Raw genomic sequence first — 24899 nt, 5'->3', positions numbered from 1 at the left:
AAAATAAATACATTTAAAATGTCATTTTATGTGCAAATAGTTACCAAAAGGGAAAATAAATCAACATAAATATGGGTTGTATTTACAATGGTGTTTGTTCTTCACTGGTTGACCTTTTCTTGTGGCAACAGGTCACACATCTTGCTGCTGTGATGGCACACTGTGGTATTTCACCCAGTAGATATGGGAGTTTATCAAAATTGGATTTGTTTTATAATTCTTTGTGTATCTGTGTAATCTGAAGGAAATATGTGTCTCTAATATGGTCATACATTTGGGCAGGAGGTTAGGAAGTGCAGCTCAGTTTCCACCTCATTTTTGTGGGCAGTGTTGCACATAGCCTGTCTTCTCTTGAGAGCCCGGTCTGCCTACGGCGGCCTTTCTCAATAGCAAGGCTACGCTCACTGAGTCTGTACATAGTCAAAGCTTTCCTTAAGTTTGGGTCAGTCACAGTGGTCAGGTATTCTGCCACTGTGTCTCTCTCTGTTTAGGGCCAAATAGCATTCTAGTTTGCTCGGATTTTTTGTTAATTCTTTCCAATGTGTCAAGTAATTATCTTTTTGTTTTCTCGTGATTTGGTTGGGTCTGTTTGTGTTGCTGTCCTGGGGCTCTGTGGGGTCTGTTTGTGTTGCTGTCCTGGGGCTCTGTGGGGTCTGTTTGTGTTGCTGTCCTGGGGCTCTGTGGGGTCTGTTTGTGTTGCTGTCCTGGGGCTCTGTGGGGTCTGTTTGTGTTGCTGTCCTGGGGCTCTGTGGGCTCTGTTTGTGTTGCTGTCCTGGGGCTCTGTGGGGTCTGTTTGTGTTGCTGTCCTGGGGCTCTGTGGGGTCTGTTTGTGTTGCTGTCCTGGGGCTCTGTGGGGTCTGTTTGTGTTGCTGTCCTGGGGCTCTGTGGGGTCTGTTTGTGTTGCTGTCCTGGGGCTCTGTGGGGTCTAGTTGTGTTGCTGTCCTGGGGCTCTGTGGGGTCTGTTTGTGTTGCTGTCCTGTTTGTGTTGCTGTCCTGGGGCTCTGTGGGGTCTGTTTGTGTTGCTGTCCTGGGGCTCAGTGGGCTCTGTTTGTGTTGCTGTCCTGGGGCTCTGTGGGGTCTAGTTGTGTTGCTGTCCTGGGGCTCTGTGGGGTCTGTTTGTGTTGCTGTCCTGGGGCTCTGTGGGGTCTGATTGTGTTGCTGTCCTGGGGCTCTGTGGGGTCTGTTTGTGTTGCTGTCCTGGGGCTCTGTGGGGTCTGTTTGTGTTGCTGTCCTGGGGCTCTGTGGGGTCTGTTTGTGTTGCTGTCCTGGGGCTCTGTGGGGTCTGTTTGTGTTGCTGTCCTGGGGCTCTGTGGGGTCTGTTTGTGTTGCTGTCCTGGGGCTCTGTGGGGTCTGTTTGTGTTGCTGTCCTGGGGCTCTGTGGGGTCTGATTGTGTTGGTGTCCTGGGGCTCTGTGGGGTCTGTTTGTGTTGCTGTCCTGGGGCTCTTTGGGGTCTGTTTGTGTTGCTGTCCTGGGGCTCTGTGGGGTCTGTTTGTGTTGCTGTCCTGGGCTCTGTGGGGTCTGTTTGTGTTGCTGTCCTGGGGCTCTGTGGGCTCTGTTTGTGTTGCTGTCCTGGGGCTCTGTGGGGTCTAGTTGTGTTGCTGTTCTGGGGCTCTGTGGGGTCTGTTTGTGTTGCTGTCCTGTTTGTGTTGCTGTCCTGGGGCTCTGTGGGGTCTGTTTGTGTTGCTGTCCTGGGGCTCTGTGGGGTCTGTTTGTGTTGCTGTCCTGGGGCTCTGTGGGGTCTGTTTGTGTTGCTGTCCTGGGGCTCTGTGGGCTCTGTTTGTGTTGCTGTCCTGGGGCTCTGTGGGGTCTAGTTGTGTTGCTGTCCTGGGGCTCTGTGGGGTCTAGTTGTGTTGCTGTCCTGGGGCTCTGTGGGGTCTGTTTGTGTTGCTGTCCTGGGGCTCTGTGGGGTCTGTTTGTGTTGCTGTCCTGGGGCTCTGTGGGGTCTGTTTGTGTTGCTGTCCTGGGGCTCTGTGGGGTCTGTTTGTGTTGCTGTCCTGGGGCTCTGTGGGGTCTGTTTGTGTTGCTGTCCTGGGGCTCTGTGGGGTCTGTTTGTGTTGCTGTCCTGGGGCTCTGTGGGGTCTGTTTGTGTTGCTGTCCTGGGGCTCTGTGGGGTCTGTTTGTGTTGCTGTCCTGGGGCTCTGTGGGGTCTGTTTGTGTTGCTGTCCTGGGGCTCTGTGGGGTCTAATTGTGTTGCTGTCCTGGGGCTCTGTGGGGTCTGTTTGTGTTGCTGTCCTGGGGCTCTGTGGGGTCTGGTTGTGTTGCTGTCCTGGGGCTCTGTGGGGTCTAATTGTGTTGCTGTCCTGGGGCTCTGTGGGGTCTGTTTGTGTTGCTGTCCTGGGGCTCTGTGGGGTCTGGTTGTGTTGCTGTCCTGGGGCTCTGTGGGGTCTGGTTGTGTTGCTGTCCTGGGGCTCTGTGGGGTCTGGTTGTGTTGCTGTCCTGGGGCTCTGTGGGGTCTGTTTGTGTTGCTGTCCTGGGGCTCTGTGGGGTCTGATTGTGTTGCTGTCCTGGGGCTCTGACAACACAGCATGGTAGAAACACAACATGACAACACAGCATGGTAGAAACACAACTTGACAACACAGCATGGTAGCAACACAACATGGTAGAAACACAACATGACAACACAACATGGTAGAAACACAACATGGCAGCAACACATGACAACACAGCATGGTAGAAACACAACATGACAACAACATGGTAGCAACACAACATGACAACACAGCATGGTAGCGACACAACATGACAACAACATGGTAGCAACACAACATGACAACACAACATGGTAGAAACACAACATGACAACACAACATGGTAGAAACACAACATGACAACACAACATGGTAGGAACACATGACAACAAAACATGGTAGAATCACAACATGACAACAACATGGTAGCAACACAGCATGGTAGCAACACAACATGACAACACAGCATGGTAGAAACACAACATGACAACACAGCATGGTAGCAACACAACATGGTAGCATCACATGACAACACAGCATGGTAGAACACAACATGACAACACAGCATGGTAGCAACACAACATGGCAACACAACATGGTAGAAACACAACATGACAACACAACATGGTAGAAACACAACATGGCAGCAACACATGACAACACAGCATGGTAGAGACACAACATGACAACAACATGGTAGAAACACAACATGACAACACAGCATGGTAGCAACACAACATGACAACAACATGGTAGCAACACAACATGACAACACAACATGGTAGAAACACAACATGGCAACACAACATGGTAGAAACACAACTTGACAACACAAAATGGTAGAAACACAACATGGCAGCAACACATGACAACACAGCATGGTAGCAACACAACATGACAACAACATGGTAGCAACACAACATGACAACACAGCATGGTAGCAACACAACATGACAACAACATGGTAGCAACACAACATGACAACACAACATGGTAGAAACACAACATGACAACACAACATGGTAGAAACACAACATGGCAGCAACACATGACAACACAGCATGGTAGCAACACAACATGACAACACAGCATGGTAGAAACACAACATGACAACACAACATGGTAGGAACACATGACAACAAAACATGGTAGAATCACAACATGGCAGCAACACAAGACAACACAGCATGGTAGCAACACAACATGACAACAACATGGTAGCAACACAACATGACAACACAGCATGGTAGAAACACAACATGACAACACAGCATGGTAGGATCACAACATGGTAGAATCACAACATGACAACACAACATGGTAGAAACACAACATGGCAGCAACACATGACAACACAGCATGGTAGAAACACAACATGACAACAACATGGTAGCAACACAACATGATAACACAGCATGGTAGCAAGACAACATGACAACAACATGGTAGCAACACAACATGACAACACAACATGGTAGAAACACAACATGGCAGCAACACATGACAACACAGCATGGTAGCAACACAACATGACAACAACATGGTAGCAACACAACATGACAACACAGCATGGTAGAAACACAACATGACAACACAACATGGTAGAAACACATGACAACAACACATGGTAGTAACACAACATGACAACACAGCATGGTAGAAACACAACATGACAACAACATGGTAGCAACACAACATGACAACACAACATGGTAGCAACACAACATGGCAGCAACACATGACAACACAGCATGGTAGCAACACAACATGACAACAACATGGTAGCAACACAACATGACAACACAGCATGGTAGTAACACAACATGACAACACAGCATGGTAGCAACACAACATGACAACAACATGGTAGCAACACAACATGACAACACAACATGGTAGCAACACAACATGGCAGCAACACATGGCAACACAACATGACAACAACATGGTAGCAACACAACATGACAACACAGCATGGTAGTAACACAACATGACAACACAGCATGGTAGCAACACAACATGACAACAACATGGTAGCAACACAACATGACAACACAACATGGTAGCAACACAACATGACAACACAACATGGTAGCAACACAACATGGTAGAAACACAACATGGCAGCAACACAACATGGTAGAAACACAACATGGTAGAAACACAACAACAACATGGTAGCAACACAACATAGGCCTCTCTCTCTCTGTCCCTCTCTCTCTCTCTCTCTCTCTCTCTCTCTCTCTCTGTCTCTCTCTCTCTCTCTCTCTGTCTCTCTCTCTCTCTCTCTCTCTCTCTCTCTCTCTGTCTCTCTCTCTCTCTCTCTCTCTCTCTCTCTCTCTCTCTCTCTCTCTCTGTCTCTCTCTCTCTCTCTCTGTCTCTCTCTCTCTCTGTCCCTCTCTCTCTCTCTCTCTCTCTCTCTCTCTCTCTCTCTCTCTGTCTCTCTCTCTCTCTCTCTCTCTCTCTCTCTCTCTCTCTCTCTCTCTCTGTCTCTCTCTCTCTCTCTGTCTCTCTCTCTCTCTCTCTCTCTCTCTCTCTCTCTCTCTCTCTCTCTCTCTCTCTCTCTCTCTCCTGTCTGTCTGTCTGTCTGTCTGTCTGTCTGTCTGTCTGTCTGTCTGTGTCTCTGTCTGTCTGTCTGTCTGTCTGTCTGTCTGTCTGTCTGTCTGTCTGTCTGTCTGTCTGTGTCTCTGTCTGTCTGTCTGTCTGTCTGTCTGTCTGTCTGTCTGTCTGTCTGTCTGTCTGTCTGTGTCTCTGTCTGTCTGTCTGTCTGTCTGTCTGTCTGTCTGTCTGTCTGTCTGTCTGTCTGTCTGTCTGTCTGTCTGTCTGTCTGCCAAACCATGTGAAGTAGATAATAAACAAAGTAAAATAAACAATAAAAATGACACTCACAGAAGTTCCCCAAAAAATAAATACATTTAAAATGTCATTTTATGTGCAAATAGTTACCAAAAGGGAAAATAAATCAACATAAATATGGGTTGTATTTACAATGGTGTTTGTTCTTCACTGGTTGACCTTTTCTGGCGGCAACAGGTCACACATCTTGCTGCTGTGATAGCACACTGTGGTATTTCACCCAGTAGATATGGGAGTTTATCAAAATTGGATTTGTTTTCTAATTCTTTGTGTATCTGTGTAAATTGAGGGAAATATGTGTCTCTAATATGGTCATACATTTGGGCAGGAGGTTAGGAAGTGCAGCTCAGTTTCCACCTCATTTTTGTGGGCAGTGTTGCACATAGCCTGTCTTCTCTTGAGAGCCAGGTCTGCCTACGGCGGCCTTTCTCAATAGCAAGGCTATGCTCACTGAGTCTGTACATAGTCAAAGCTTTCCTTAAGTTTGGGTCAGTCACAGTGGTCAGGTATTCTGCCACTGTGTCTCTCTCTGTTTAGGGACAAATAGCATTCTAGTTTGCTCGGATTTTTTGTTAATTCTTTCCAATGTGTCAAGTAATTATCTTTTTGTTTTCTCGTGATTTGGTTGGGTCTGTTTGTGTTGCTGTCCTGGGGCTCTGTGGGGTCTGTTTGTGTTGCTGTCCTGGGGCTCTGTGGGGTCTGTTTGTGTTGCTGTCCTGGGGCCCTGTGGGGTCTGTTTGTGTTGCTGTCCTGGGGCTCTGTGGGGTCTGTTTGTGTTGCTGTCCTGGGACTCTGTGGGGTCTGTTTGTGTTGCTGTCCTGGGACTCTGTGGGGTCTGTTTGTGTTGCTGTCCTGGGGCTCTGTGGGGTCTAATTGTGTTGCTGTCCAGGGGCTCTGTGGGGTCTGTTTGTGTTGCTGTCCTGGGGCTCTGTGGGGTCTGTTTGTGTTGCTGTCCTGGGGCTCTGTGGGGTCTGTTTGTGTTGCTGTCCTGGGGCTCTGTGGGGTCTGTTTGTGTTGCTGTCCTGGGGCTCTGTGGGGTCTGTTTGTGTTGCTGTCCTGGGGCTCTGTGGGGTCTGTTTGTGTTGCTGTCCTGGGGCCCTGTGGGGTCTGTTTGTGTTGCTGTCCTGGGGCTCTGTGGGGTCTGTTTGTGTTGCTGTCCTGGGACTCTGTGGGGTCTGTTTGTGTTGCTGTCCTGGGGCTCTGTGGGGTCTAGTTGTGTTGCTGTCCTGGGGCTCTGTGGGGTCTGTTTGTGTTGCTGTCCTGGGGCTCTGTGGGGTCTGTTTGTGTTGCTGTCCTGGGGCTCTGTGGGGTCTAGTTGTGTTGCTGTCCTGGGGCTCTGACAACACAGCATGGTAGAAACACAACATGACAACACAGCATGGTAGAAACACAACTTGACAACACAGCATGGTAGCAACACAACATGGTAGAAACAGCAACATGACAACACAACATGGTAGAAACACAACATGGCAGCAACACATGACAACACAGCATGGTAGAAACACAACATGACAACAACATGGTAGCAACACAACATGACAACACAGCATGGTAGCAACACAACATGACAACAACATGGTAGCAACACAACATGACAACACAACATGGTAGAAACACAACATGACAACACAACATGGTAGAAACACAACATGACAACACAACATGGTAGGAACACATGACAACAAAACATGGTAGAATCACAACATGACAACAACATGGTAGCAACACAGCATGGTAGCAACACAACATGACAACACAGCATGGTAGAAACACAACATGACAACACAGCATGGTAGCAACACAACATGGTAGCATCACATGACAACACAGCATGGTAGAACACAACATGACAACACAGCATGGTAGCAACACAACATGGCAACACAACATGGTAGAAACACAACATGACAACACAACATGGTAGAAACACAACATGGCAGCAACACATGACAACACAGCATGGTAGAGACACAACATGACAACAACATGGTAGAAACACAACATGACAACACAGCATGGTAGCAACACAACATGACAACAACATGGTAGCAACACAACATGACAACACAACATGGTAGAAACACAACATGACAACACAACATGGTAGACACACAACATGGCAGCAACACATGACAACACAGCATGGTAGCAACACAACATGACAACAACATGGTAGCAACACAAAATGACAACACAGCATGGTAGAAACACAACATGACAACACAACATGGTAGGAGCACATGACAACAAAACATGGTAGAATCACAACATGGCAGCAACACAAGACAACACAGCATGGTAGCAACACCACATGACAACAACATGGTAGCAACACAACATGACAACACAGCAAGGTAGCAACACAACATGGCAGCAACACATGACAACACAGCATGGTAGCAACACAACATGACAACAACATGGTAGCAACACAACATGACAACACAGCATGGTAGAAACACAACATGACAACAACATGGTAGCAACACAACATGACAACACAACATGGTAGGAACACATGACAACAAAACATGGTAGAATCACAACATGGCAGCAACACAAGACAACACAGCATGGTAGCAACACAACATGACAACAACATGGTAGAAACACAACATGACAACACAGCATGGTAGCAACACAGCATGACAACAACATGGTAGCAACACAACATGACAACACAGCATGGTAGCAACACAACATGACAACAACATGGTAGCAACACAACATGACAACACAACATGGTAGCAACACAACATGACAACACAGCATGGTAGCAACACAACATGACAACAACATGGTAGAAACACAACATGACAACACAGCATGGTAGAAACACAACATGACAACACAGCATGGTAGGATCACAACATGGTAACACAACATGGTAGAAACACAACATGACAACACAACATGGTAGGATCACAACATGGCAGCAACACATGACAACACAGCATGGTAGAAACACAACATGACAACAACATGGTAGCAACACAACATGATAACACAGCATGGTAGCAAGACAACATGACAACAACATGGTAGAAACACAACATGACAACACAACATGGTAGAAACACAAAATGGCAGCAACACATGACAACACAGCATGGTAGCAACACAACATGACAACACAACATGGTAGGAACACATGACAACACAACATGGTAGCAACACAACATGACAACACAACATGGTAGAAACACAACATGGCAGCAACACATGACAACACAGCATGGTAGCAACACAACATGACAACAACATGGTAGCAACACAACATGACAACACAGCATGGTAGAAACACAACATGACAACAACATGGTAGCAACACAACATGACAACACAACATGGTAGAAACACATGACAACACAACATGGTAGAAACACAACATGGCAGCAACACATGACAACACAGCATGGTAGCAACACAACATGACAACAACATGGTAGCAACACAACATGACAACAACATGGTAGCAACACAACATGACAACAACATGGTAGCAACACAACATGACAACAACATGGTAGCAACACAACATGACAACAACATGGTAGCAACACAACATGACAACAACATGGTAGCAACACAACATGACAACACAGCATGGTAGAAACACAACATGACAACACAGATTGGTAGCAACACAACATGACAACACAGATTGGTAGCAACACAACATGGCAACACAACATGGTAGAAACACAACATGACAACACAACATGGTAGAAACACAACATGGCAGCAACACATGACAACACAGCATGGTAGAAACACAACATGGTAGCAACACAACATGATAACACAGCATGGTAGCAAGACAACATGACAACAACATGGTAGCAACACAACATGACAACACAGCATGGTAGCAACACAACATGACAACAACATGGTAGCAACACAACATGACAACACAGCATGGTAGAAACACAACATGACAACAACATGGTAGCAACACAACATGATAACACAGCATGGTAGCAACACAACATGACAACAACATGGTAGCAACACAACATGACAACACAGCATGGTAGAAACACAACATGACAACAACATGGTAGAAACACATGACAACACAACATGGTAGCAACACAACATGGTAGAAACACAACATGGCAGCAACAAAACATGACAACACAACATGGTAGCAACACAACATGACAACACAACATGGTAGCAACACAACATGACAACAACATGGTAGCAACACAGCATGGTAGAAACACAACATGACAACACAACATGGTAGAAACACAACATGGTAGAAACACAACATGGTAGAAACACAACATGACAACACAACATGGTAGAAACACAACATGGTAGAAACACAACATGGCAACAACATGGTAGCAACACAACAACAACATGGTAGCAACACAACATAGGCCTAACTCTCCTCTCTCCCCCTCTCTCTCTCTCTCTCTCTCTCTCTCTCTCTCTCTCTCTCTCTCTCTCTCTCTCTCTCTCTCTCTCTCTCTGTCTCTCTCTCTCTCTCTCTCTGTCTCTCTCTCTCTCTGTCCCCCTCTCTCTCTCTCTCTCTCTCTCTCTGTCCCTCTCTCTCTCTCTCTGTCTCTCTCTCTCTCTGTCCCCCTCTCTCTCTCTCTCTCTCTCTCTGTCTCTCTCTCTCTCTCTCTCTCTCTCTCTCTCTCTGTCTCTATGTCTCTCTGTCTGTCTCTCTCTCTCTCTCTCTCTGTCTCTCTCTCTCTCTCTCTCTCTCTCTCTCTCTCTCTCTCTCTCTCTCTCTCTCTCTCTCTGTGTCCCTGTTTAAACCAGCCCTCTCTATCTGATCTCATACATAATAAACCTGGAAGTGTCTTCAGTGATATCTAATTATTCAGGGGTCGGTTTTATGTTCAGATGTTACGATTTTCTTTTTTGTGAGATGAAGTTTCCGTTCAGAAAGTCCTGGTGCTTTGCCCTAAACGCTAAACCCTGTTTTCATCTCAAAGCTGTGCCCTAAATCTGTCCTCTGGTACCCTAACCCAACATCCTAAACCCTAAGCCTGTCTGTCTGCTGCCCAGCTGTATCCTAACCCTGTCTCCTGTCTGTCTGTCTGCTGCCCAGCTGTATCCTAACCCTGTCTCCTGTCTGTCTGTCTGCCCAGCTGTATCCTAACCCTGTCTGTCTGCTGCCCAGCTGTATCCTAACCCTGTCTCCTGTCTGTCTGCTGCCCAGCTGTATCCTAACCCTGTCTCCTGTCTGTCTGTCTGCTGCCCAGCTGTATCCTAACCCTGTCTCCTGTCTGTCTGTCTGCCCAGCTGTATCCTAACCCTGTCTCCTGTCTGTCTGCTGCCCAGCTGTATCCTAACCCTGTCTGTCTGTCTGCTGCCCAGCTGTATCCTAACCCTGTCTCCTGTCTGTCTGTCTGCCCAGCTGTATCCTAACCCTGTCTCCTGTCTGTCTGCTGCCCAGCTGTATCCTAACCCTGTCTCCTGTCTGTCTGTCTGCCCAGCTGTATCCTAACCCTGTCTCCTGTCTGTCTGCTGCCCAGCTGTATCCTAACCCTGTCTCCTGTCTGTCTGCTGCCCAGCTGTATCCTAACCCTGTCTCCTGTCTGTCTGCTGCCCAGCTGTATCCTAACCCTGTCTCCTGTCTGTCTGCCCAGCTGTATCCTAACCCTGTCTCCTGTCTGTCTGCTGCCCAGCTGTATCCTAACCCTGTCTCCTGTCTGTCTGCTGCCCAGCTGTATCCTAACCCTGTCTCCTGTCTATCTGCTGCCCAGCTGTATCCTAACCCTGTCTCCTGTCTGTCTGTCTGCCCAGCTGTATCCTAACCCTGTCTCCTGTCTGTCTGCTGCCCAGCTGTATCCTAACCCTGTCTCCTGTCTGTCTGCTGCCCAGCTGTATCCTAACCCTGTCTCCTGTCTGTCTGCTGCCCAGCTGTATCCTAACCCTGTCTCCTGTCTGTCTGCCCAGCTGTATCCTAACCCTGTCTCCTGTCTGTCTGCTGCCCAGCTGTATCCTAACCCTGTCTCCTGTCTGTCTGCTGCCCAGCTGTATCCTAACCTTGTCTCCTGTCTGTCTGCTGCCCAGCTGTATCCTAACCCTGTCTCCTGTCTGCTGCCCAGCTGTATCCTAACCCTGTCTCCTGTCTGTCTGCCCAGCTGTATCCTAACCCTGTCTCCTGTCTGTCTGCCCAGCTGTATCCTAACCCTGTCTGTCTGTCTGCTGCCCAGCTGTATCCTAACCCTGTCTCCTGTCTGTCTGCTGCCCAGCTGTATCCTAACCCTGTCTCCTGTCTGTCTGTCTGCCCAGCTGTATCCTAACCCTGTCTCCTGTCTGTCTGTCTGCCCAGCTGTATCCTAACCCTGTCTCCTGTCTGTCTGCTGCCCAGCTGTATCCTAACCCTGTCACCTGTCTGTCTGTCTGCCCAGCTGTATCCTAACCCTGTCTGTCTGTCTGCTGCCCAGCTGTATCCTAACCCTGTCTCCTGTCTGTCTGCTGCCCAGCTGTATCCTAACCCTGTCTCCTGTCTGTCTGCCCAGCTGTATCCTAACCCTGTCTCCTGTCTGTCTGTCTGCTGCCCAGCTGTATCCTAACCCTGTCTCCTGTCTGTCTGCTGCCCAGCTGTATCCTAACCCTGTCACATGTCTGTCTGTCTGCCCAGCTGTATCCTAACCCTGTCACCTGTCTGTCTGTCTGCCCAGCTGTATCCTAACCCTGTCTCCTGTCTGTCTGCTGCCCAGCTGTATCCTAACCCTGTCTCCTGTCTGTCTGCCTGCCCAGCTGTATCCTAACCCTGTCTCCTGTCTGTCTGCCCAGCTGTATCCTAACCCTGTCTCCTGTCTGTCTGCTGCCCAGCTGTATCCTAACCCTGTCTCCTGTCTGTCTGCCCAGCTGTATCCTAACCCTGTCTCCTGTCTGTCTGCTGCCCAGCTGTATCCTAACCCTGTCTCCTGTCTGTCTGCTGCCCAGCTGTATCCTAACCCTGTCTCCTGTCTGTCTGCTGCCCAGCTGTATCCTAACCCTGTCTCCTGTCTGTCTGCTGCCCAGCTGTATCCTAACCCTGTCTCCTGTCTGTCTGCTGCCCAGCTGTATCCTAACCCTGTCTCCTGTCTGTCTGCTGCCCAGCTGTATCCTAACCCTGTGTCCTGTCTGTCTGTCTGCTGCCCAGCTGTATCCTAACCCTGTCTCCTGTCTGTCTGCTGCCCAGCTGTATCCTAACCCTGTCTCCTGTCTGTCTGCTGCCCAGCTGTATCCTAACCCTGTGTCCTGTCTGTCTGTCTGCTGCCCAGCTGTATCCTAACCCTGTCACCTGGCTGTCTGTCTGCCCAGCTGTATCCTAACCCTGTCTCCTGTCTGTCTGCTGCCCAGCTGTATCCTAACCCTGTCTCCTGTCTGTCTGCTGCCCAGCTGTATCCTAACCCTGTCTCCTGTCTGTCTGCCCAGCTGTATCCTAACCCTGTCTCCTGTCTGTCTGCCCAGCTGTATCCTAACCCTGTCTCCTGTCTGTCTGTCTGCTGCCAAGCTGTATCCTAACCCTGTCTCCTGTCTGTCTGCTGCCCAGCTGTATCCTAACCCTGTCTCCTGTCTGTCTGCTGCCCAGCTGTATCCTAACCCTGTCTCCTGTCTGTCTGCTGCCCAGCTGTATCCTAACCCTGTCTCCTGTCTGTCTGCTCCAGCTGTATCCTAACCCTGTCTCCTGTCTGTCTGCTGCCCAGCTGTATCCTAACCCTGTCTCCTGTCTGTCTGCTGCCCAGCTGTATCCTAACCCTGTCTCCTGTCTGTCTGCTGCCCAGCTGTATCCTAACCCTGTCTCCTGTCTGTCTGCTGCCCAGCTGTGCCAGTGCTTCCAGTGATGGGAGGGATGATACCTCCTATACCCACAATGCCAAGCCCCTCACACCATCAGTACCACCAGCAGTACCAGGCTCCTGCCTCACCCCCTGCTACCTACCACCCCTACCACACCCAGCCTCCCCCTCCTGCCTCACCCCTGCTGCCCACCACCCCTACCACACCCAGCCTCCCCCTCCTGCTTCACCTCCTGCTGCCCACCACCCCTACCACACCCAGCCTCCCCCTCCTGCTTCACCCCCTGCTGCCCACCACCCCTACCACACCCAGCCTCCCCCTCCTGCTTCACCCCCTGCTGCCCACCACCTCTACCACACCCAGCCTCCCCCTCCTGCTTCACCCCCTGCTGCCCCTCCCCTTGCCATGCCCCCCCTCCATGGGATGCCCCTCATGCCTTCCATGCCAGGTCTACCTCTGATGCCAGGTGTGATGCCAGGTATGGGCGTGGCACACATGCTTGGCCACGGCGTGTTAGTGTGTTTATCATCTTAGCATGCAGTGTTACTGAACCCTACCCTGGACCCTACCCTACCCTGGACCCTGCCCTATACCCTGCCCTGGACCCTGCCCTGTACCCTGCCCTCTACCCTGCACTCCACCCTACCCTGGACCCTGCCCTGTACCCTGCCCTCTACCCTGCACTCTACCCTACCCTGCACCCTGCCCTCTACCCTACCCTGTACCCTGCCCTGTACCCTGCCCTGTACCCTTCCCTGGACCCTACCCTGGTCCCTGCCCTCTACCCTACCCTGCACCCTGCCCTTACCCTACCCTGTACCCTGCCCTGGACCCTACCCTGGACCCTACCCTGTACCCTGCCCTGTACCCTACCCTGTACCCTGCCCTGTACCCTGCCCTGTACCCTACCCTGTACCCTGCCCTGTACCCTGCCCTGTACCCTGCCCTGGACCCTACCCTGTACCCTGCCCTGTACCCTGCCCTGGACCCTACCCTGTACCCTGCCCTCTACCCTACCCTGTACCCTGCCCTATACCCTGCCCTGCAGCCTACCCTGTACCCTACCCTGTACCCTTCCCTGTACCCTGCCCTGCACCCTGCCCTGTACCCTGCCCTGTACCCTGGCCGTAACCCTACCCTGTCCCCTGCCCTGCCCTCCACCCTACCCCCTACCCTACCCTGTACCCTACTGAATCAGACACTAACCTGTACCCTGCCCTGTACCCTGGCCGTAACCCTACCCTGTCCCCTGCCCTGCCCTCCACCCTACCCCCTACCCTACCCTGTACCCTACTGAATCAGACACTAACCCTGTACCCTACCCTGTACCCTACTGAATCAGACACTAACCCTGTACCCTACCCTGGACCCTACCCTGAACCCTACCCTGTCCCTACCCTGTCCCTACCCTGTCCATACCCTCCACCATACCCTTCACCCTACCCTGAAGCCTACCCTCTCCCTACCCTGTCCCTTCCCCTTACCCTACCCTGTACCCTACCCTGTACCCTACCCGGCCCTACCCTGACCCTACCCTCTACCCTACCCAGCACCCTACCCTGAACCCTACCCTCTCCCTACCCTGTACCCTACCCTGAACCCTACCCTGACCCTACCTTGAACCCTACCCTGTCCCTACCCTGTCTTTCCCCGTCCCTACCCTGCACCCTACCCCGTCCCTACCCTGACCCTACCCTGAACCCTACCCTGAACCCTACCCTGTACTCTACCCTGTACTCTACCCTGTACCCTACCCTGTCTTTACCCTGTACCCTACCCTGAACCCTACCCTGTCTCTACCCTGAACTCTACCCTGTACCCTACCCTCTACCCTACCCTGAACCCTACCCTCTACCCTACCCTGCCCCTACCCTGTCTCTACCCTGTACCCTACCCTGTACCCTACCCTGAACCCTACCCTGAACCCTACCCTGTGCCCTACCCTGTACTCTACCCTGTACCCTACCCTGTCCCTACCCTGTCTCTACCCTGTACCCTACCCTGTACCCTACCCTGAACCCTACCCTGTGCCCTACCCTGTACTCTACCCTGAACCCTACCCTGTACCCTACCCTGAACCCTACCCTGGGCCCTACCCTGTACTCTACCCTGAACTCTACCCTGAACCCTACCCCGACCCTACCCTGAACACTCCCCCATACACTACCCCGACCCTACCCTGAACCCTACCCTGAACACTACCCTGTATTCTACCCTGCACTCTACCCTGAACCCTACCCTCCCCCCTACCCTGCACCCTACCCTGTCCCTACCCTGTCTCTACCCTGTACCCTACCCTGCACCCTACCCTGTACCCTACCCTGCACCCTACCCCGACCCTACCCTGGACACTCCCCCATAACCTACCCTGCACCCTACCCCCCCCTACCCTGCACCCTACCCTGCACCCTACCCTGTCCCTACCCTGTCTCTACCCTGAACCCTACCCTGAACCCTACCCTGTACCCTACCCTGCACCCTATCCCGACCCCACCCTGGACACCCACCATACCCTACCCTGCACCCTACCCTGATCCCCTACCCTGCACCCTACCCTGCACCCTACCCTGTCCCTACCCTGTCTCTACCCTGAACCCTACCCTGCACCCTACCCTGCACCCTACCCTGTCCCTACCCTGTCTCTACCCTGAACCCTACCCTGAACCCTACCCTGTACCCTACCCCCACCCTACCCTGCACCCTACCCCGACCCTACCCTGAACCTACCCCGACCCCACCCTGAACCCTACCCTGTTCCCTACCCTGCACCCTACCCCGACCCTACCCTGAACCCTACCCCGACCCTACCCTGAACCCTACCCTGTACCCTACCCTGCACCCTACCCCCACCCTACCCTGAACCCTACCCTGCACCCTACCCTGAACCCTACCCTGTACCCTACCCTGAACCCTACCCTGGACCCTACCCTGCACCCTACCCCGTGTGTGTTTATCTATTTGTATCTCCAGAGGAGGACGGTTGTTTCTAGTTGTGTTGAAACTGTCTGTCTGTCTGTCTGTCTGTTACTCCAGAAACTGTCTGTCTGTCTGTTTCTCCAGGTTCTCCAGAAACTGTCTGTCTGTCTGTCTGTTTCTCCAGAAACTGTCTGTCTGTCTGTTTCTCCAGAACCTGTCTGTCTGTCTGTCTGGTTCTCCAGAACCTGTCTGTCTGTCTGTTTCTCCAGGTTCTCCAGAAACTGTCTGTCTGTCTGTCTGTTTCTCCAGAAACTGTCTGTCTGTCTGTTTCTCCAGAACCTGTCTGTCTGTCTGTCTGGTTCTCCAGAAACTGTCTGTCTGTCTGTTCCTCCAGGTTCTCCAGAACCTGTCTGTCTGTCTGGTTCTCCAGAACCTGTCTGTCTGTCTGTTACTCCAGGTTCTCCAGAAACTGTCTGTCTGTCTGTTTCTCCAGAAACTGTCTGTCTGTCTGGTTCTCCAGAACCTGTCTGTCTGTCTGTTACTCCATGTTCTCCAGAACCTGTCTGTCTGTCTGTTACTCCATGTTCTCCAGAAACTGTCTGTCTGTCTGTTACTCCAGAACCTGTCTGTCTGTCTGTCTGTTCCTCCAGAACCTGTCTGTCTGTCTGTTACTCCAGGTTCTCCAGACCAGACAGGGATGGCTCAGCAGCAGCAGACTATCATCAACCAGCAAGCCATCATACTGGTTTGTCTCATTATACTATACTGACCAAAAACACGTAAACATGTTGGTTCCCATGTTTCATGAGCTGATATAAAAGATCCCAGGAATGTTCCGTACGCACCAAAATGCTTCTTTCTCCTAAATTTTGTGCAGAAATTTGATTACATCCCTGTTAGTTAGTGAGCATTTTTTTCCTTTGTCAAGATAATCCATCCACCTGACAGGTGTGGCATATCAAGAAGCTGATTAAAACAGCATGATCATTACACAGGTGCACCTCGTGCTGGGGGACAATAAAAGGCCACTCCTAAAATGTGCCGTTTTGTCACAACAACACAATGCCACAGAGCGTGCAATTGGTATGCTGACTGCAGGAATGTCCAACAGAGGTGTTGCCCAAAATGTGACTTGTTCATTTCTCTACCATAAGCCGCCTCCAACGACATTTCAGAGAATTTAGCAGTACGTCCAACCGCAGACCACGTGTAACCACGCCAACCCAGGAACTCCATATCCGACTTCTTCACCTGCGGGATTGTCTGAGGAGGAAGGGGGTGCTGAGGATTATTTCTGTCTGTAATAAAACCTGTTTTCTAGGGAAAAACTCATTCTGATTGGCAAGACTTGGCTCCCCAAATGGGTGGGCCTATTGCCCTCCCAGGGTCACCCATGGCTGCGCCCCTGCCCAGTCATGTGAAATCCATAGATTAGGGCCTAATGAATTAATCTCAATTAACTGATTTTCTTCTATGAACTGTAATTCAGTAAAATATTTATATTTTTGTTCAGTTTTCAAAATCAAAATCAAATTTTATTTGTCAAAAGCGCCGAATACAACAGGTCTAGGTTCTTACAGTGAAATGCTTACTGAAGAAAGTATTTTTTCCAAAATAAACTGTACTGAAAGAAAATATATTATTATTATTTTTTTTTAAATAATAAGAACAAATAAATATTAATACAAAAATATATATATTTAAAAAAAAAAACAATAATAATAATAATTAAGGAGCAATAATAAAGTCAGTAGCGAGGCGATATACAGATAATAAACAGCAGGGGGCACCGGTTAGTGGAGGTAATATGTAGGTAGAGGTAAAGGGACTATGCATGGATAATAAACAGCAGGGGGCACCGGTTAGTGGAGGTAATATGTAGGTAGAGGTAAAGGGACTATGCATGGATAATAAACAGCAGGGGGCACCGGTTAGTGGAGGTAATATGTAGGTAGAGGTAAAGGGACTATGCATGGATAATAAACAGCAGGGGGGCACCGGTTAGTGGAGGTAATATGTAGGTAGAGGTAAAGGGACTATGCATGGATAATAAACAGCAGGGGGGGCACCGGTTAGTGGAGGTAATATGTAGGTAGAGGTAAAGGGACTATGCATGGATAATAAACAGCAGGGGGGCACCGGTTAGTGGAGGTAATATGTAGGTAGAGGTAAAGGGACTATGCATGGATAATAAACAGCAGGGGGGCACCGGTTAGTGGAGGTAATATGTAGGTAGAGGTAAAGGGACTATGCATGGATAATAAACAGCAGGGGGCACCGGTTAGTGGAGGTAATATGTAGGTAGAGGTAAAGGGACTATGCATGGATAATAAACAGCAGGGGGCACCGGTTAGTGGAGGTAATATGTAGGTAGAGGTAAAGGGACTATGCATGGATAATAAACAGCAGGGGGGCACCGGTTAGTGGAGGTAATATGTAGGTAGAGGTAAAGGGACTATGCATGGATAATAAACAGCAGGGGGGCACCGGTTAGTGGAGGTAATATGTAGGTAGAGGTAAAGGGACTATGCATGGATAATAAACAGCAGGGGGGCACCGGTTAGTGGAGGTAATATGTAGGTAGAGGTAAAGGGACTATGCATGGATAATAAACAGCAGGGGGGCACCGGTTAGTGGAGGTAATATGTAGGTAGAGGTAAAGGGACTATGCATGGATAATAAACAGCAGGGGGCACCGGTTAGTGGAGGTAATATGTAGGTAGAGGTAAAGGGACTATGCATGGATAATAAACAGCAGGGGGGCACCGGTTAGTGGAGGTAATATGTAGGTAGAGGTAAAGGGACTATGCATGGATAATAAACAGCAGGGGGGCACCGGTTAGTGGAGGTAATATGTAGGTAGAGGTAAAGGGACTATGCATGGATAATAAACAGCAGGGGGCACCGGTTAGTGGAGGTAATATGTAGGTAGAGGTAAAGGGACTATGCATGGATAATAAACAGCAGGGGGCACCGGTTAGTGGAGGTAATATGTAGGTAGAGGTAAAGGGACTATGCATGGATAATAAACAGCAGGGGGCACCGGTTAGTGGAGGTAATATGTAGGTAGAGGTAAAGGGACTATGCATGGATAATAAACAGCAGGGGGCACCGGTTAGTGGAGGTAATATGTAGGTAGAGGTAAAGGGACTATGCATGGATAATAAACAGCAGGGGGCACCGGTTAGTGGAGGTAATATGTAGGTAGAGGTAAAGGGACTATGCATGGATAATAAACAGCAGGGGGCACCGGTTAGTGGAGGTAATATGTAGGTAGAGGTAAAGGGACTATGCATGGATAATAAACAGCAGGGGGGCACCGGTTAGTGGAGGTAATATGTAGGTAGAGGTAACGGGACTATGCATGGATAATAAACAGCAGGGGGGCACCGGTTAGTGGAGGTAATATGTAGGTAGAGGTAAAGGGACTATGCATGGATAATAAACAGCAGGGGGGCACCGGTTAGTGGAGGTAATATGTAGGTAGAGGTAAAGGGACTATGCATGGATAATAAACAGCAGGGGGGCACCGGTTAGTGGAGGTAATATGTAGGTAGAGGTAAAGGGACTATGCATGGATAATAAACAGCAGGGGGGCACCGGTTAGTGGAGGTAATATGTAGGTAGAGGTAAAGGGACTATGCATGGATAATAAACAGCAGGGGGCACCGGTTAGTGGAGGTAATATGTAGGTAGAGGTAAAGGGACTATGCATGGATAATAAACAGCAGGGGGCACCGGTTAGTGGAGGTAATATGTAGGTAGAGGTAAAGGGACTATGCATGGATAATAAACAGCAGGGGGGCACCGGTTAGTGGAGGTAATATGTAGGTAGAGGTAAAGGGACTATGCATGGATAATAAACAGCAGGGGGCACCGGTTAGTGGAGGTAATATGTAGGTAGAGGTAAAGGGACTATGCATGGATAATAAACAGCAGGGGGCACCGGTTAGTGGAGGTAATATGTAGGTAGAGGTAAAGGGACTATGCATGGATAATAAACAGCAGGGGGCACCGGTTAGTGGAGGTAATATGTAGGTAGAGGTAAAGGGACTATGCATGGATAATAAACAGCAGGGGGGCACCGGTTAGTGGAGGTAATATGTAGGTAGAGGTAAAGGGACTATGCATGGATAATAAACAGCAGGGGGCACCGGTTAGTGGAGGTAATATGTAGGTAGAGGTAAAGGGACTATGCATGGATAATAAACAGCAGGGGGGCACCGGTTAGTGGAGGTAATATGTAGGTAGAGGTAAAGGGACTATGCATGGATAATAAACAGCAGGGGGGCACCGGTTAGTGGAGGTAATATGTAGGTAGAGGTAAAGGGACTATGCATGGATAATAAACAGCAGGGGGGCACCGGTTAGTGGAGGTAATATGTAGGTAGAGGTAAAGGGACTATGCATGGATAATAAACAGCAGGGGGGGCACCGGTTAGTGGAGGTAATATGTAGGTAGAGGTAAAGGGACTATGCATGGATAATAAACAGCAGGGGGGCACCGGTTAGTGGAGGTAATATGTAGGTAGAGGTAAAGGGACTATGCATGGATAATAAACAGCAGGGGGGCACCGGTTAGTGGAGGTAATATGTAGGTAGAGGTAAAGGGACTATGCATGGATAATAAACAGCAGGGGGGCACCGGTTAGTGGAGGTAATATGTAGGTAGAGGTAAAGGGACTATGCATGGATAATAAACAGCAGGGGGGCACCGGTTAGTGGAGGTAATATGTAGGTAGAGGTAAAGGGACTATGCATGGATAATAAACAGCAGGGGGGCACCGGTTAGTGGAGGTAATATGTAGGTAGAGGTAAAGGGACTATGCATGGATAATAAACAGCAGGGGGGCACCGGTTAGTGGAGGTAATATGTAGGTAGAGGTAAAGGGACTATGCATGGATAATAAACAGCAGGGGGGCACCGGTTAGTGGAGGTAATATGTAGGTAGAGGTAAAGGGACTATGCATGGATAATAAACAGCAGGGGGCACCGGTTAGTGGAGGTAATATGTAGGTAGAGGTAAAGGGACTATGCATGGATAATAAACAGCAGGGGGGCACCGGTTAGTGGAGGTAATATGTAGGTAGAGGTAAAGGGACTATGCATGGATAATAAACAGCAGGGGGCACCGGTTAGTGGAGGTAATATGTAGGTAGAGGTAAAGGGACTATGCATGGATAATAAACAGCAGGGGGGCACCGGTTAGTGGAGGTAATATGTAGGTAGAGGTAAAGGGACTATGCATGGATAATAAACAGCAGGGGGCACCGGTTAGTGGAGGTAATATGTAGGTAGAGGTAAAGGGACTATGCATGGATAATAAACAGCAGGGGGCACCGGTTAGTGGAGGTAATATGTAGGTAGAGGTAAAGGGACTATGCATGGATAATAAACAGCAGGGGGCACCGGTTAGTGGAGGTAATATGTAGGTAGAGGTAATGGGACTATGCATGGATAATAAACGGCAGGGGGCACCGGTTAGTGGAGGTAATATGTAGGTAGAGGTAAAGGGACTATGCATGGATAATAAACAGCAGGGGGGCACCGGTTAGTGGAGGTAATATGTAGGTAGAGGTAAAGGGACTATGCATGGATAATAAACAGCAGGGGGGCACCGGTTAGTGGAGGTAATATGTAGGTAGAGGTAAAGGGACTATGCATGGATAATAAACAGCAGGGGGCACCGGTTAGTGGAGGTAATATGTAGGTAGAGGTAAAGGGACTATGCATGGATAATAAACAGCAGGGGGGCACCGGTTAGTGGAGGTAATATGTAGGTAGAGGTAAAGGGACTATGCATGGATAATAAACAGCAGGGGGGCACCGGTTAGTGGAGGTAATATGTAGGTAGAGGTAATGGGACTATGCATGGATAATAAACAGCAGGGGGCACCGGTTAGTGGAGGTAATATGTAGGTAGAGGTAAAGGGACTATGCATGGATAATAAACAGCAGGGGGGCACCGGTTAGTGGAGGTAATATGTAGGTAGAGGTAAAGGGACTATGCATGGATAATAAACAGCAGGGGGGCACCGGTTAGTGGAGGTAATATGTAGGTAGAGGTAAAGGGACTATGCATGGATAATAAACAGCAGGGGGGCACCGGTTAGTGGAGGTAATATGTAGGTAGAGGTAAAGGGACTATGCATGGATAATAAACAGCAGGGGGCACCGGTTAGTGGAGGTAATATGTAGGTAGAGGTAAAGGGACTATGCATGGATAATAAACAGCAGGGGGGCACCGGTTAGTGGAGGTAATATGTAGGTAGAGGTAAAGGGACTATGCATGGATAATAAACAGCAGGGGGCACCGGTTAGTGGAGGTAATATGTAGGTAGAGGTAAAGGGACTATGCATGGATAATAAACAGCAGGGGGCACCGGTTAGTGGAGGTAATATGTAGGTAGAGGTAAAGGGACTATGCATGGATAATAAACAGCAGGGGGGCACCGGTTAGTGGAGGTAATATGTAGGTAGAGGTAAAGGGGCTATGCATGGATAATAAACAGCAGGGGGCACCGGTTAGTGGAGGTAATATGTAGGTAGAGGTAATGGGACTATGCATGGATAATAAACAGCAGGGGGCACCGGTTAGTGGAGGTAATATGTAGGTAGAGGTAAAGGGACTATGCATGGATAATAAACAGCAGCCGGCGTAAAAAATGGAGGGTGGGGACAATGCAAATAGTCCGGGTAGACATTTGATCAACTGTTCAGGAGTCTTATGGTTTTGGGGGGTAGAAGCTGTTAAGAAGCTTTTTGGACCTAGACTTGGTTGCTCCGGTATCGCTTGCTGTGCGCTAGCAGAGAGAACAGTCTATGACTAGGGTGGCTGGAGTCCTTGGCAATTTATTGGGTCTTCCTCTGACACCGCCTGGTGTAGAGGTCCTGGATGGCAGGAAACTTGGCCCCAGTGATGTACTGGGCCGTACGCACTACCTTCTGTAGTGCCTTGCAGTCGGAGGCCGAGCAGTTGCCATACCAGGCGGTGATGCAACCAGTCAGGATGCTCTCGATGGTGCAGCTGTAGAACTTCTTGAGGATCTGAGGACCCATGCCAAATTTTTTCAGTCTCCTGAGAGGGAATAGGTTTTGTCGTGCCCTCTTCACCACTGTCTTGATGTGTTTGGACCATGATAGTTCGTTGGTGATGTGGACACCAAGGAACTTGAAGCTCTCAACCTGCTCCACTACAGCCCCGTCGATGAGAATGGGGGCGTGCTCAGTCCTCCTTTTCCTGTAGTCCACAATCAGCTCCTTTGTCTTGATCACGTTGAGGGAGAGGTTGTTGTCCTGGCACCACACGGCCAGGTCTCTGACCTCCTCCCTATAGGCTGTCTCATTGTTGTCGGTGATCAGGCCTACCACTGTCGTGTCATCTGCAAATTTAATGATGGTGTTGGAGTCGTGCCTGGCCATGCAGTCATGGGTGAACAGGGAGTACAGGGGGGGACTGAGCACGCACCCCTGAGGGGCCCCGTGTTGAGGATCAGCGTGGCGGATATGTTGTTGCCTACCCTTACCACCCGGGGGCGGCCCGTCAGGAAGTCCAGGATCCAGTTGCAGTTATGCGGTGTTTTGTCCCAGGGTCCTTAGCTTAGTGATGAGCTTTGTGGGCACTATGGTGTTGAACGCTGAGCTGTAGTCAATGAACAGCATTCTCACATAGATGTTCCTTTTGTCCAGGTGGGAAAGGGGCAGTGTGGAGTGCAATAGAGATTGTATCATCTGTCGATCTGTTGGGGCGGTATGCAAATTGGAGTGGATCTAGGGTTTCTGGGATAATGGTGTTGATGTGAGCCATGACCAGCCTTTCAAAGCACTTCATGGCTACAGACGCGAGTGCTACGGGTCAGTAGTCATTTAGGCAGGTTACCTTAGTGTTCTTGGGCACAGGGACTATAGTGGTCTGCTTGAAACGTGTAGGTATTACAGACTCAGACAGGGAGAGGTTGAAAATGTCAGTGAAGACATTGGTCAGTGCACGCTCGGGGTACACGTCCTGGTAATCCGTCTGGCCCTGCGGCCTTGTGAATGTTGCCATGTTTCAAGGTCTCACTCACATCGGCTACGGAGAGCGTGATCACATAGTCATCCAGAACAGCTGATGCTCTCATGCATGCTTCAGTGTTGCTTGCCTCAAAGCGAGCTTAGAAGTTATTTAGCTCGTCTGGTACGCTCGTGTCACTGGGCAGCTCGCGGCTGTGCTTCCCTTTGTAGTCCGTAAAAGTTTGCAAGCCCTGCCACATCCGACGAATGTCGGATCCGGTTGTGTACGATTCAGCTTATATACTATAAGCTGCTATAATCATACTGTAATCCTACTGTATTACTACAGTAAAACTACTGTATTCCTACTGTATTACTACAGTAATACTACTGTAATCCTACAGGAATAATACTGTAATCCTACAGTAATAATACTGTAATCCTACTGTAATCCTACAGTAATAATACTGTAATCCTACTGTAATACTACAGTAATAATACTGTAATCCTACTGTAATCCTACAGGAATAATACTGTAATCCTACCGTATTACTACAGTAATACTACTGTAATCCTACTGTAATACTACAGTAATACTACTGTAATCCTACTGTATTACTACAGTAATAATACTGTATTACTACAGTAATCCTACAGTAATCCTACTGTAATGCTACTGTAATCCTACAGTAATAATACTGTATTACTACAGTAATCCTACAGTAATACTACTGTAATCCTACTGTAATACTACTGTAATCCTACTGTATTACTACAGTAATAATACTGTAATCCTACAGTAATAATACTGTATTACTACAGTAATAATACTGTAATCCTACTGTAATCCAGGCTCAGCAGATGAGCTGCTATAATAATACTGTAATCCTACTGT

General features: G+C 49.2%; 1 protein-coding gene across 1 annotated transcript in view; it reads left to right on the top strand.

Moving 5' to 3' along the window:
* The window catches only part of LOC106595859 (unconventional myosin-XV), a gene marked incomplete at its 5' end in the record, with an annotated part of 220734 nt that overhangs the window by 73087 nt on the left and 122748 nt on the right, over positions 1 to 24899 (top strand). The window contains one exon of the mRNA XM_045712658.1: positions 16689 to 16756. Within this exon, the coding sequence (XP_045568614.1) occupies positions 16689 to 16756 (68 nt within the window). The remainder of the gene's footprint in view (positions 1 to 16688; positions 16757 to 24899) is intronic.

This window comes from Salmo salar, unplaced genomic scaffold (genome assembly GCF_905237065.1).
Source record: "Salmo salar unplaced genomic scaffold, Ssal_v3.1, whole genome shotgun sequence".
Lineage (NCBI taxonomy): Eukaryota > Metazoa > Chordata > Actinopteri > Salmoniformes > Salmonidae > Salmo > Salmo salar.
This window is presented reverse-complemented; position numbering and strand designations above follow the sequence as displayed.